Genomic DNA, 14976 nt, shown 5'->3' on the forward strand with positions numbered 1-14976 from the left:
CTGTTTTCATTACTAAATTATTAATTTATCGATCAATAGCTCTTTAAAACAATAAAATTTCAGAGTCCCGGCCGTATTAATTTATAGAGGTTCTACTTTATAACACACAATCCTATGAGACGCAGCAACGAAGACATAGCACAAAAAGTTTCCATGTATAGTCTGTTCCAACCCATCACCAATAGCTGCTACATATAACTGTCTGCCATAGAAATATCAGATTAAAGAGCTAAAAACAAGAAAAACGAGAGAGAGAGAGAGAGTATGAAGGCAAGCCTGAATTTGATTTCATTAACCTCGATGATCCCCTTGGTGGTGATGATCCAGATAACATCAGGCGAGAGCTTGATCAACTCCACCTGCCTAGATTCAGCACGTGACGATCCAAACATCGACTACGCCTTCTGCACAAGCTCCCTGCAGGCAGCCCCCGGCAGCCACTGCGCCACCCTGCAGGGGCTCGGAATCATCTCCATCACCCTCCTTCAATCCAACATAACCGACACACGATGTTCCATCAAACACCTCATCAGAAACAGTACATCGGAGGAGCCATACCTGAGGCGGTGCTTGAGCGACTGCTTGGAGCTTTTCTCCGATGCCATCCCTTCTGCAATAGAGGCCATGAGAGACTTCACACTGAAGAGGTTCGAAGACGCCAATGTGAAGATAAGTTCCATCATGGATGCTGCCACCACCTGTGAGGATGGCTTCAAGGAGAGCAGAGGTCTAGTTTCTCCTCTCACCATCAGAAACCATCACACTTTCGAGCTCTCCGCCATCGCCTTGTCTCTTATGCATATCATTCAGACAAGAACAGGCTGATGATACAGATCATGAATTTTTCATACTCAAATGTACATTATTCACTAAGCTCAATAAAACTGGGAAGTTAGTTCTACTCCTGGAATTTCAATGATGTTGAAATTCTACAAATTATTGATGCTGTCAACCTGCTAGATAATCAGTACAATCTAGCTAAATCCAAATAATCCAGTGCATAAATTGAAACACGCATTGTAATGAGGCAAATATTTACTAAATTTCAAGATCTTTTAACTCCCACGTTTAACCAGCATCTTCAAGTTTGTGGACCTTAAGAAAAATAGTTGACAATGTTTTCTTGGTTATTTACTAGGTTTAGTACTCAACAGTTCAGTGAAAAACAGAGCAACATCAGCTTAAGAAAAACAATACAAGCAGAGACTAGGTGCCAACATTCAACCCCGGCTGAGGGATAGCTTATCTCAAGCACAACTAAATTATTTCCCGCGCAAAGACGGATGGATACATGCTTTTAAGATATAGAAACCTCGCATATCTTAGCTAGCCATAGGATGGTTGTGAATATATTCTATTGCAAGCTGGCACGAGTCAATTTTATCAGCTTCCTTGTCAGGAATTTCCAACTTAAACTCTTCCTCGAGAGCCATCACAATCTCCACATTGTCTAAGCTATCCAGGCCCAAATCCTTTTGAAAATGAACATCAGGAGTCACCTGGAGTTATTAGAAAAGAAACTAGTAAGATATCAGCTACTAATTTCCAGCATGGAAAATCAGAATCTTTGATACTGAATGAAGAAGATTGAATCCCAATATCAGACATCGGGACATAAATAAGAATGAGAAGCTCCAAATAAACACAATTTTATGATTCAAGATTACTCAAGTAACAGTTCAGAACTTCAAATTAACCAAGGTTACTACCAACTTGCTACTTCAAAGAAACGACCCTGACATGGTATGACATAAATGATAATAAGGTCAATTAATTGTGTTTAAACCCATTGTGAAAAGACCAAATTATCTATTTTTATTAACTTTTGAATCAATTGATCATATAAAGAACATAACCATACGCAAAAGTTCTTGCACGTGCACGCACAACACAGAGAGAGTGACATGTGAAGAGGTTATCCAATTGCAAATTTATGCACAAATGACTTCTTTTTTTTTTAATTCCTACCCAAATAAAGAGAGTAAAGCTTTATAAAGTACTTGAAGTCATGTTTTCGAGCCAGTAGCTTTATTTAGATCTCAGAGTAAAACAGTACAGTCCCACAGTACAACATATTTTAAGCCAAATCAGAGTCTGCTGCTCATTTCGAAGACACTCACACAGTGTATATATGTTTGAACATATTTACATATCGACAAAACGCAGTCACTACCCTGTCATACTTCAAGTGAACTCTAGAATTCAGAATCAAAGCATCTTTGTATTCCTGTAAAGTGTTATACTCCCTCCGTCCACGAAAAGTATGAAACTTTTGCCAGTTTTGGTGTCCACCAAAAGTATGGCACTTTCTTTTTTTTAGAACATGGCCCCACATCTTTTCATTATCTCTTATCCTTACAAAGACCTCTTATTTACAAAAAACCACTCTTAATTCAATCTCAACCACTCGTTTAATACAATGATCGGACCATTTCTCCACTAAATAAAAACCACTAAAACCTATGCCCACAAAAAGTGCCATACTTTTGGTGGACGGAGGGAGTACCATTTAGACAACCTTGGTGACCTAATAATATGTGACACAATTGGGATTAATAAGTATTATTCAAATGGCAAACTACGTTTGTTCATTTCTTCCTCCTGGCATGCAAATCAAAAGTCATGAGTGGTGATGACTAAACTAATCAATTAGTCACTCACAAAGAGATAGTAGTAGGGCCTAAAGTTTTCTGCATCTTCTGTAAAACACGGGGGAAAGTTACAGCAAGAAGATTTTATTGTATTCAACAGTCACTAACGTTCCTATATGTTATTTAGAGCACACAAATGCAGCTAACTAACTGCAATACCATATACCATCAAAAGAACCAAGGGAAGTTTATGCATGCTCATGCCAGGAAATTACAGAATCCAAAGAGTCAAAATACTAATTTTCCCATTCCTTTTTAGTTTTAACATACCTGTACACACTGCTCTGAGATAAAAAGGAACCACTATGAAACATCAATGCAGCCAATTAAAAAAGTAAAAATTTAAAATGATATCACATTCACACTTGTCCAACATGTCAACGAATGATTATAAATATGAAAAGGAATTTGCGCCGAATTCACCTTCTGTAAAATAAATCAGTCGATCCGAATCACCCGATATAAATCTATTATATTGATTCCCGGAGTTCCGTATCTGCATTTACTACCCCTCCACTCAACGAAGGCTCTAAACTCACTTAACATAAATGATCCCAACCTCGTCAAACGAATCATACACAACAATAATCTCTATCCAAAACTTCCGCTCATACAAATCGAGAAACATTGTGGAGGCAACCGAAATGCATGACATTACGACAACGGTAAATATTAAATTAATGAAATAATTGAAGAAAATGAGTGGGGAGTGAGGTAGACCTTGGATGGATCGACTTTGGGGAAGCACTTGACGACGTCGAGAACTCGGTCGATAACTGCCTGCTTGTCGAGGTGATCGTCGCCGTGGGACGACATTAAGCGAAGGGGCGCGAGACGGGATCCGTTTAGGGGTACGGGGACCCGAATGTGGCGGAGAATGGCGGATCTCAACGCCGACGCCATTTTCTGTGAATGCTTAGTATTGAGGTTTCAAGTTGGAAGGGGGATTTGGAGTGGAGGCACTAAATTAGATTGGGGGCTCAGCTTCAGGGCTATTCTCGGTGTTTTGTTGGATTTATTTATTTCAAATTTTCAAACTTTTTTTTGAAAAAAAAAAGAAGGGAAAAGTATCAAATAAGCCCCTATCGTGGTGGCCCTTTTCACGTCTGGCCCCCTATAGTCGAAGGGGTATCAACTAAACCCCTGAACTAATTAAAATCAAATAATTTCACCCCTTGTCCTAACGCCTAGTTTAACGCCGTCTGTGTAATTTAATTTTTTTTTGTGGGCCCTTATCCCCTATGACAGCCTACTGCCTCCTCCGTCGCCACAAACTGCCGGCGTAGATCCTCTAGTGCAAATGCAGGTAACACAATTTGGTTGAGGGGGATTCCTGATGGGGCTGAAATTCTGCCACAGCATATGCGACGTGCTCGGCGCGGCGCAGTTCCTCAACGTGGTCGGAGAAATGGCTAGAGGGGCTGAGGCACCGAGCACCGCGCCGGAGTGGTGCTGAAATTTCCTCCCACGATCGCCGCCATCAGCACCACTCCCCCTAGCTATTCTCGTCCCGGACTACCAGCTGGAGCCGGCCATAATCGATGTATCCATTGATGAAATCAAGAAGCTGAAATAGGAATTCCAACAGCGGAGCGGGAAGAGGTGCTCCACATTCGAGATGGTGGCGGCAATACTGTGGCGGCAGCGCACGGAGGCGATCGGACCGGACGAGGAGACGGAGGTGAAGCTGGTGTTCTTCGCGAACTGCAGGCATGTGGTGGAGCCGCCGCTGCCGGAGGGGTTCTACGGCAACTGTTTCTTCCCCGTGAGCGTGAGCGCGAGGAGCGGCGAAGTGGTGGCGAAGAACGTGTACGAGGTGGTGGAGGTGATCAAGGAGGGGAAGGCACGGCTGGCGGAGGAGTTTGGGAAGTGGGCGAGGGGGGAGATGGGGGACCCATTCGCGCCGCCGCTGGGAAGGCTGGGGTTCATGGAGGTGGACTACGGCTGGGGAAGCCATAAAAAAAACACCACGACAGACGGCGTTAAACTAGGCGTTAGGGCAAGGGGTGAAATTATTCGATTTTAGTTAGTTCAGGGGTTTAGTTGATACCCCTTCGACTATAGGGGGCTAGACGTGAAAAGGGCCACCACGACAGGGGCTTATTTGATACTTTTCCCAAAAAAAAAAACATTTCTTCATTTCGATTTATGACTGGAAATACGGGTTATTATGTTCATCGATTTAATACGCATCCTACTCCTACATGCGTTCTGATGAAAATACCTTGATTTGAATATAATTGCAATTAAATATAGGGTAAATATCATATTAAATCTTAAACTATATCCGTTTTATCAAAAATACCATGAAAGTTTTAAATTATTCTCAAAACCCTCAAAATATTAGGATTTTATCAAATATATTCCGCATCTGTTTTTTGGTCACCAGAAACATGACGTGGCCCACCGGATGTCATAGTGTAATTTATATTCTATTTTTTATAATTCATGTCATTTTATATTTTATTTTTTTTAATTCATGTTAATTTATCAATGAAAATCCATCCTAAAAATTGAAATCTATTCTACACTTGTTAATCCATATCACCACACACACATCACACAATCACACATACACCAGACAGGGCGGGGCTAACCTACAGAAGGCCCGGTTCAAAATTAACACGGTCTGTTAGTCAGTTTGATCTAATGTTTTTTGCTCAGCCATGGATAACAATAGAGTGAAAAGAATTACTTAAAACAAATTACTATCAAGTTTCAATTTCAAAATAATGTAGTTTTGAGGTAGCGTGGAACAATAGAACTCACTTAATTTTATATTTTCAGGCATATATAATTACAAATTATACACGACGATCAATGACATTGAATTTTTTGTACCAAAAATTCTAATTTTTACAGAAAATTCTCTTTAACGTTGTAATTATGAAAAAATATATATTAATTTATACACTTACTATATTGACACTACATTTTCACAATCTTGACGAAATTTTGATGTAATGTCTATGAATAATATAGTACTCCCTCCGTCCCAAACGAAATGTCCTGTTTTCCTTTTTGGGCTGTCCCAAACGAAATGTCATGTTTCCTTTTTTGGCAATACTCTCTCTCTCTATACTTAGGGGGGTGTATTCGTTGTGGATTTCCACAGACTTTAAAAAGTCCATGGAATTTAAATTCCATGGAATTCACATAGATTCCAGACGACTTTCAAAGAATTCGTGGTTGGATTTCACCCCGATTTTCACTGATTTTCGAAGAATTTAGGGGATAATTCTGAAATTGAAATCCATGATGTCAACGTCCGCTGAGTCCCAGCACCGCTGGAAACCCAGCGACCGCTGGGAACCCAGCGTGTTCTGGCTTCCAGCGGCCGCTGGAAGCCCAAGTCAGAATGCTCGAATTCTGGGGATTTTACTCAAATCCCAAACAAATACCCCCTAATTCATGCTCAATTCCGTGGATTTCATCAAATCCCCAACCAATACACCCCTAATTATATAATTCATGCTCAATAAAATCAGCCTGGGCTGGGCTGCTTGGGCCCAGCGACCGCTGCAACCCAGCGGCCGCTGGGAACCCAGCACACGCTCAAATCCAGCATCTGCTGGACTCTCTCAACGGTGGCTGAGTTCCAGCGGTCGCTGGCTTCTTGGCCGCGGCCGCTGGAACTCAGCGCTCGCTCAAAACTCCATGGATTTCAATTCTCGTGGTTCTTGGCCGGATTTCGTCGTGTGTATTTTTTGGATGAAATCCATGAAAGTCATTCCGGATTTGAAGTCAATGGAATAACGAATACACCTAGATTTGTATGGATTTTAAAAAGTCTGAAACGAATACACCCAGATTTATATGGACTTTTAAAAGTCTTGAACGAATACACCCAGATTTCTGCAGACTTTTAAAAGTCTGGAACGAATACACCCAGACTTTTAAAATCCATAGAAATCTATTAAACTCCACAACGAATACACCCCCCTTAATATTTAAATAATTTCCACCAACCCACTTTATCTACTTTATACACATTTCTTAATCTCCGTGCCGAAAAGAAATAGGACATTTCGTTTGGGACGGAGGGAGTATAATGTAATTTTGTAATTCAAAAAAATATAGTATAGTGTAATTTCTGACACAAACACACACACAAGTTATTAGCATTAGAGCACCCGCATCGCGGGTACTCGAGGAGCTCCTCGAGGAGAGGGAGGACGTCGAGGAGGGCGATGCGGCGTGGAGCTCCTCGAGGACTCCTCGAGTTATCGAGTATGCTCGAAGGGCGGAGGAGATGGCGCGTGCAATGCACGCGCCCAATTTAAAAAAAAAAGGAAAAAATCGAAAATTCGAATTTTATTCGAATTTTGACTGCAGCTCCTCGGTTTCCGCACCTTTGACCGACCGTTTTCATTATTTTTTTTTTATATTTTTTTTCCTTCTTCTCTTCTTTAAAACACCCCACCTTCTTCCTTCTTCTCTTCACACCTCTTCTTCTCCAATTTTCTTCTCTTCACACCTCTTCTTCTCCTACAATTTTCTCCGTCATGGATCCACACAACCCTTTCTACGATCCAAATTGGTGCCCCGATCTCTCCTCCGATTATCATCCTGATATGGGATGAATCAACTTGGAGGAGAGCCCGCCCGAGGAGGAACCGGTCAGTGCTCAGCAGAGTGTCTCCCCACCAAAGAAAGGCGGCCGGAGGAAGGAAATGGCCACCAAAATCAAGCACGACAAGGCCGCTAGGTACCATCATATGTATGCTCCCGAGCATACGGATCTCATTGTCCAAATTTGGGCGGAGGAGACCAACGACTCGATCCGTGGGACGGATCAGAAGGGAGAGGCATATTGGGGCCGGATCCGCGAACGTGTGAACCCCATCCTCGGCGTCGACCTTAAGATCAAGCAACTTCAAGGCCACTGGTCCCGGGTGAGCGCGGATGTGCGTCTATGGGAAGCTGTTTGGGTGGAGACGCGCAACAATTGGCCGTCCGGTCATTCGGATGATATGATTCGTGAAAAGGCCCAAACCCTCTTCAAGGCTCGAAGCCCACACATGGACTCCTTCAATTTCTGGAACGCGTGGAGAGTTCTCCGGAACAATCCCAAGTTCAAGTCGATGTACCTCCTTGGAGACGTGCATGCCTCCAAGAGGACAAAGACTACGGAGGAGGGCGGCTTCACCATCTCGGCGTCGGGCGAGGAGATCTCTTCTGCCCGGCCCATTGGCAACAAGGCGGCGAAGGCGGCGGCCAAAGGGAAAGGGAAGGCAGCAGCGTCGCATACGAGCTCGGATCCTCCACCAGAAATTGTGGAGATGTTGGATAGGAACGACGCGCAGATGAGGGCATTCACCGCCCAGTACCAGCGGAGGAACGATATCCTGGAGAGGGAGCTCGATATGCAGCTCCTGAACACGGATACGACGCACATGACGGACGCACAACGTGCATTGCACGCGTCCATGGTCGCCGACGTGCTCAGGCGTCGTGGTCTATCCTAGGCTATCAAGGAATGTGATTTTAATGATGTTTTAGGTTTTTTAAATTTTTATGTATTTTTTTAGGTGTTTTTAAATTTTTATGTATTTTTTTTAATGTTTTAAGTAATTTTAAATTTATGTTTAATCCAGTATTTAACTATTACAAAAATATGCTATTTAAATTATGCAATAAAATTTAAATGAAAAACATAAAATCAAAACTAATATTATCAAGTAGGCTATCAAGGAACCCCAATGCAGCACTACATATTCAATAACACAAACACTATCAAGTAGGCTATCAAGTAGGCTATCAAGGAACCCCCAATGCGGATGCTCTTACATTCAACAAAATTACATATCAACATGTTTTTTTACAATATAGATTAATGAGTTCTTTTGTCATATTATTATTATATTCAAATTCAAATTCAACTCATTTTGGTAATCATAACATTTTAATTGGGGCTTTCACGAGGCCAATATCATCCCACTCCTGTAAACTAAACTATAAAATGAGTTGATCAATCAAGAAATTGAACATAAATTTTTCCAAAAAATGAAATTGGACAGAAACAGAGTCAATACAAAGATTATCAGTAAACTCATAAGCTTCCATCTTCTCAAAGAAATGTAACACAGTGAAGACACGATTCTTTTCTGGGGCACAAATAGATCCTCTCTCTATCAACAGATGACTTGCAAGTTGAACTTCATAGTGATTCGGGATATTACTTTACCTCGTCTCCACTCTCCAGAACTCCGTAGCATGCAATGAGATCCGATGAGCCACGATTTCTCATAACCCAAATAACCAGCTGCAGGTGACTGAATTGACCATCAAATTCATGAACCTTTCTCATAAAACCACCAAAGACTTCTATTTCAAACATCAGATTTTTGTTGAACCATTCAGAAGTTGGTCATTGTAAGCCAATAATAGTTCTTCAACATCTGTTTTAAATGGCAGAACATAAGTATCCGAGAAATTACTCTCCGGCATGCACATTGCCCTGCTCAAGCTTGGATCCTTCTTCAACACACCCTTCAACTTTAGCATCTCCAGAACTTTGTATCGTGGCATTACTCGTGCTTCAATGCTCATCGACAACATTATAGGAATCTGAACAACCACCGATCTGCTCAGCTTAAGATTGTTCAGCAGCAATTCAAGTTTTCGTCTCAGAGTTGCAACAGACAGCCCAAAAATATACGGGGACTTCCTAAACGTCAAATCAACCTCTTCCTTGGAGAACCCGAACGCCTTGTACACTTCATACTTAGCATTAAATGTATCCCTGTTCATACAACTAAGAACATGAATACCATGAACCAGCATTCTTGAACCCACAGTAAAATTCATGGCCAGCGCTCTTGAAACAACCTCTTCAAGTTTATCGTGTCTCAGAGTAAAGATCCTGGGTAGTCTAACCAGCAAGGATGACAACTGTGAGCCAACAACTCCACAGCTCTTCAGATACACAACATTATCTTCCAGCGTGTGTCTCGCAAGGATAATCCTTCCTCACCTTGTAATTATCCGAAACAGATTGTCGTTAACACTCTCTTTACTTCTAGTCCTTCCTTCAGTTGCAATGATTTTCCTAATGAGATCAACTCCAGGATTCAGACATCTGTCAACACTGCAATATAAGATGCAGGGAGTTCTAGAAATGAAAGTACCTAGAAGAGGTCCGGAGAGACCGAGTTCTTGAAAGAATTCAACTTTGGGTTTCAAAGTTTTTTCAGTATCTGCAAGGAGAAGCCGGGGTACACTATTGACTATGGCTCGGATATGTGCATCAGAAAAACCAAGACCTCTAAAGAAACGGACTGTTCGTTCAGGCTTTTCAAGAGTTTGGCAGTGTAATTTGCTTGAGATTGAAAGGGCTCTATTTTTGGAGAGTTTTAAGGAGCCGACCAGGTAATCGGCTAAAATAGAGTTTTCCACATTTAGTTTGGGAGAAATGGCCTTCTTCTGAGACAATGTAGAGTAAGCCGTAATCCATGAGATAAGTGACTTGCTAGGGCTGGAGAGATAATTTTGTGATGGTGAAGGTAAGAAAATAGATTTAATTCGGAAAGCCTGCATCAGTTTCTTCATTGTTTCCTGCATGTAAAGATAAGAACAGTTCAACTTTCAAACTCAATCAAAGAGCTTCTCACTCTCTCTCTCACACCAGTCACCACGTGAGCGCGCACACACACACACACAAGGAAGTGTGTAGCAGATTGATAAAAAATGTAGAGCTGAAACAATACAATGGAAAAATAAGACAAGTTGTTTTCCAATTCTTCTCTACTTTTTTTTGGGAACAATGTACATCTACAACTAGAAAGTAGAAACACAGAGAACAACAGCTAACAAAGCAGCAAGCCAATCAAATCAACATAGAACTAAGCCATATAAACTAATTCTTGCCATTAAGGACAGGATCACATCGGCAACAACGTTAGAAATTTCAATTAGAGATCGACTATTTGGCGCCAGATACACTCAGGATTCAGGAATACTAATGATCAATCCTCAAATCTCAAGAGACATGCATCTCAGTGTATGCAAACACAGAACTTTATCATCATAGGAATTGGTTTCCAGAAACTCAAATGAATATCAAAATAAAAGGGAGAAAAATCAGAAAATGCTCACTCTCATAAATCATTTGGTTACTGATATCATTACTAAAAACTCTAGTTTCCAGAAACTCAAATGAATATCAAAGTGAAAGGGGAAAAAAATCAGAAATTGGGTAAAACATTTAAAGATTAGGGCATGTAGTCATTCTCAAAAATCATTTGGTTACTGATATCATTACGAAAAACTCAAGTTTCAAAATGCCAGAAAACCGTGAATACGATAGCGAAATGAGCGATAATATAGATATTATATGACTCAGAAGCAGCACAAACAAATACGAAGAATTGCTGCAGAAGTTTCGAAATTCATTGAAGTTTCCAAAAATGTTGATCTCCAATCCCTAAATCGATTGAAACTGGACTTCCGAACTCCGTTATTTAGCATTTGCACAATATTTTAGTTTCCTAGCGTAACGGCATCTCCAACGGTACTGCAAATCCCATTGTGCAGTACCAAATCCTCTCCAATGGTGCTCCAAACTCAAACCCAAAATGGGTTTGGGCCACATTTTCAACAGTACAACACCAAATTTGGTGTTACACTATTCATCACACCAAACACCTTATTCAGTTTTTACAAATTGCATACTCACCCTTGTTCTTCATAAATATTGAGAAGCTGTCGATTGGAGAAGGAAGATAAATAGAGAAGAAGAAGAACACACGTTGTTGAAGACGAAGAGCAGACAACTTTGTTTTATCTTTCGGAGCTGAATAGCAGACGAGGGACGACTCTTGAAGAAGAAGATTAGGGCTCTCTTTGAACGATTTGGGTTGTCCAAGCTTTTGCAATTCTAAAATAACTTCAATTCTAAAACTACCTAATCTTGAATGAAACATTCGCATTTTAAAAAATTGGTTTAATAAAACAATCCTTCATTTCCAGTTTATCGAAATTAGTTTATTTTATTTTCTTAATTAAGTTTTTAATTTTATTTAATTGGAGTTTTAATTTGCAATATTAAAAATATTTAATTACATGACATATTAAAAAGTATAATACACAAATATTTAAAACAATTTATTAGAAATATAAATACCACATAATAATAATAATTTAATTTGGACATAGTGGTGAGGCCTGAAATCAACGCCCTATCTAAAAAGCAATAAAACGAGACATTATTTACGTGGTTCGGTCATCAAGACCTACGTCCACGGGAGTTCTTCGGATTTTTCACTATACGTCGAGATAATTACATTTTACAAGTGTTGCTTAGAAATAAACTATGATCCCCTTAATGCTAATGCTAACCTTCTATTTATAGATGTGAGAGTGAGCCCTAAAGGCCTTAGGCCCATGAGCTCTAATAATTGGATTTAGGCCCAAAACTTAGTACAATGATTTTAATCCCCAAGTTGAACCATCATACGTGGCTGCGTGGAAAAGCACTTTGGCTGCGCTGCTCTACGCTGTTGTGCTGCGCAGCTCTGCGCTGCTCTGGTCTGCGCTGTTCTGCTCTAGCTGCCAAATAACTTGGGTAGTCTGCGCCGAGTCCCTTTGTCTGCGCTGCCGAGTCCCTTTATTATGTGAGGTCTTCAATTAAACCTGCGCTGGTTGGCTTCGTTCAATAAGAATAATAATAACAATAATAGTAATCAAGTAAGATGTTCTTGTATTGCCAAGCATAGCGCTGATGACTATTCTAGTCCTCATCACATAGTATTTATTTTTATATGGAATTTGATGAGGAGTAATATGTGCAGAGTAGGGAAAGAATACAAATCAGAGGAATCGACCCCACTGGCGGAACGAATATGGCAGAAGAGATACACTCACTAGAGAAGTCAATTCCATCAGAGAGGTCACCCTTATCAGAGAAGTCATCCCCATCAGAGAAGTCACCATCATCAGAGAAGTCATCCCCCTCAGAGAAGTCATCCACGACAGAGAAGTCCTCCACGCCAGAGAAGTCATCCACGTCAGAGAAGTCATCCACGTCAGAGAAGTCCTCTACGCCAGAGAAGTCATCCACGTCAGAGAAGTCCTCCACGCCAGGGAAGTCATCCGTGCCAGAGAGATCGCCTCTTTCAGAAGGATCGCCAAAGACGCGGAGGATTTTCTCGCGTGAAGATGAAATTCCTGATATACCCTTCAATCACGTCAAATGCATGCACTAGCATTAATTTTACCTTTTTACCCTCAATTGTAATCTATAAATAGGTCTCGTGCTCGTGTATTATTTTTACGCTATCATTTGCTCTTGAATACTACAGTTATATTTTGCTCTCGTGCTCGATTCTCCGATTGTTACTTCATCATTTCCGATCAACTTTACTAGGTATAGTTTACGCCTTTCATTCCGTAGTTTAGGTGTTGGTTTCGTTAAACACCAACTAGCGCCGTCTGTGGGAAAGTTACTGGGCTAGGACGTGAGATCACGGTCGCCGGCGTACGCAGATCTGAAATTCCAATCGGATCTGCGGGCGCTGGCACCAATCGAGCCGATAATTTGGACACCCAGCTGTTTTTAATCGGTTAATTGCGTCTTCTGGTTCAATATACTGATAATCTGCTGTGATGTGCGTTGATTTATGTTTTTGGTGCATGGGGAAAGGTGGCGACGGGCACAAATCATGAATCGGGGAATTCTACGTTTATTCACCGTTTGTTTAGGTTAATTGTTTACGCACGAAGGGTTTCCTGGTGGAATTGATGCTTTCTTCACTGATCTAATGTTTTATATGGGAAAATTGTGGTGTGAGGCTCTGTTTTGATTATGTTGGGTGCTTCTTTCTTACGGATCTAGTGTTTTGCGTCGATGAACTGTGGATTGACCTCGTATCTCCGGTATCTTGGGTTTATGCTGTTAGTATACGGATGTTTCACGTATAAACGGGATAATTGTGGGTGATCTTCATGTTTTCTCCGATAATCTTTAAATTATGCTTGTGGGCTGTTGAGTATTATTCTGCTTTTGGGAGGATGTGAGGTGGTGTTTAACGAAACCAACACCTAAACTACGGAATGAAAGGCGTAAACTATACCTAGTAAAGTTGATCGGAAAGGATGAAGTAACAATCGGAGAATTGAGAGCAAAATATAACTGTAGTATTCGAGAGCAAATGATAGCGTAAAAAATGTAATACACGAGCACGAGGCCTATTTATAGATTACAATTGAGGGTAAAAAGGTAAAATCGATGCTAGTGCATGCGTTTGACGTGATTGAAGGGTATATCAGGAATTTCATCTTCACGCGGGAAAATCCTCCGCGTCTTTGGCGATCCTTTTGAAAGAGGCGATCTCTCTGGCACGGATGACTTCTCTGGCATGAAGGACTTCTCTGACGTGGATGACTTCTCTGGCGTGTAGGACTTCTCTGACACGGATGACTTCTCTGACACGGATGACTTCTCTAGCATGAAGGACTTCTCTGACGTGGATGACTTCTCTGGCATGGAGGACTTCTTTGACATGGATGACTTCTCTGACGTGGGGGACTTCTCTGACGATGGTGACTTCTCTGAGGGGGACTTCTCTGACGATGGTGACTTCTCTGAGGGGGATGACTTCTCTGATGATGGTGACTTCTTTGGTGAGTGTATCTCTTCTGCCATATTCGTCCCGCCAGTGGGGTCGATTCCTCTGATTTGTATTCTTTCCCTACTCTGCATATATTACTCCTCATCAACCACTCCCCCCTCTAGTCTGGTTGAACCGGGTATTCTTCGTGTTCAACCATTGTAGTATTGTTAAAGCTGGTGCTATGATGCTTTCCTTGATCCCTGCAAGTCATGAAGATATAAACACTCTAATATTTTACGAAAATAAAGGTAAGTCCTGTAAGTTGTTCTCTGGTGTTTTTGTCACTCCCCCCTGGTCTGGCTAGTTCACTTCTGGAATAGTGCAACTAGTCAGAGGATCCGCCCGCATGGATGACGTCACCTGCATTAAATGCCTGCCCGATCTACAGTGCTTTTTCCCGTACCCCGAGGTTACTTTTTAGCCTTTGCGTCTTTTCGCCTTTCCGTAGGGATTTTTAGCCGTCGATTTATTTCCGTATGCCACGTGTCGTTCATCCTGCATATTGGTAGTTGCCCGCGTATATTTTTACTTAGTCGATTCGAACTCCCATTTTTCACTATTCTTCTTCTCCGGCTTTCTCAAACTTCTTCATCTGCGAATTCCGGCGATTCTCCCTCCTGTTCCGGCGATTCTCTCCCTGTTCCGGCGATTCTCTCCCGGTTCCGGTGTATTCTCCCGCGACCCTTCCGCTCCAGGTTTTATCATCAATCTTT

The 14976-nt window shown here is 41.4% G+C and overlaps 2 protein-coding genes and 1 pseudogene across 2 annotated transcripts; 1 reads left to right on the forward strand and 2 right to left on the reverse strand.

The window, feature by feature from the left end:
- Positions 1–264: 264 nt before the first annotated feature.
- Positions 265–901, forward strand: LOC131015829 (putative invertase inhibitor). Its single transcript, XM_057944266.1, has one exon. The coding sequence runs from the start codon at positions 265–267 to the stop codon at positions 823–825; it is 561 nt and encodes a 186-aa protein (XP_057800249.1). The 3' UTR covers positions 826–901.
- Positions 902–1109: 208 nt separating this feature from the next.
- Positions 1110–3703, reverse strand: LOC131015830 (acyl carrier protein 1, mitochondrial). The gene is made up of 2 exons (XM_057944267.1): positions 3372–3703; positions 1110–1499 (listed from the first exon to the last, which is right to left on the reverse strand). The coding sequence occupies exons 1-2, from the start codon at positions 3552–3554 to the stop codon at positions 1323–1325; spliced, it is 360 nt and encodes a 119-aa protein (XP_057800250.1). The 5' UTR covers positions 3555–3703; the 3' UTR covers positions 1110–1322.
- A 5287-nt stretch (positions 3704–8990) lies between these two features.
- On the reverse strand, positions 8991–11562 carry LOC131015832 (transcription termination factor MTERF15, mitochondrial-like; annotated as a pseudogene).
- Between the last annotated feature and the right edge of the window lie 3414 nt (positions 11563–14976).

This window comes from Salvia miltiorrhiza, chromosome 3, assembly GCF_028751815.1.
Source record: "Salvia miltiorrhiza cultivar Shanhuang (shh) chromosome 3, IMPLAD_Smil_shh, whole genome shotgun sequence".
NCBI classification, from domain to species: Eukaryota; Viridiplantae; Streptophyta; class Magnoliopsida; order Lamiales; family Lamiaceae; genus Salvia; species Salvia miltiorrhiza.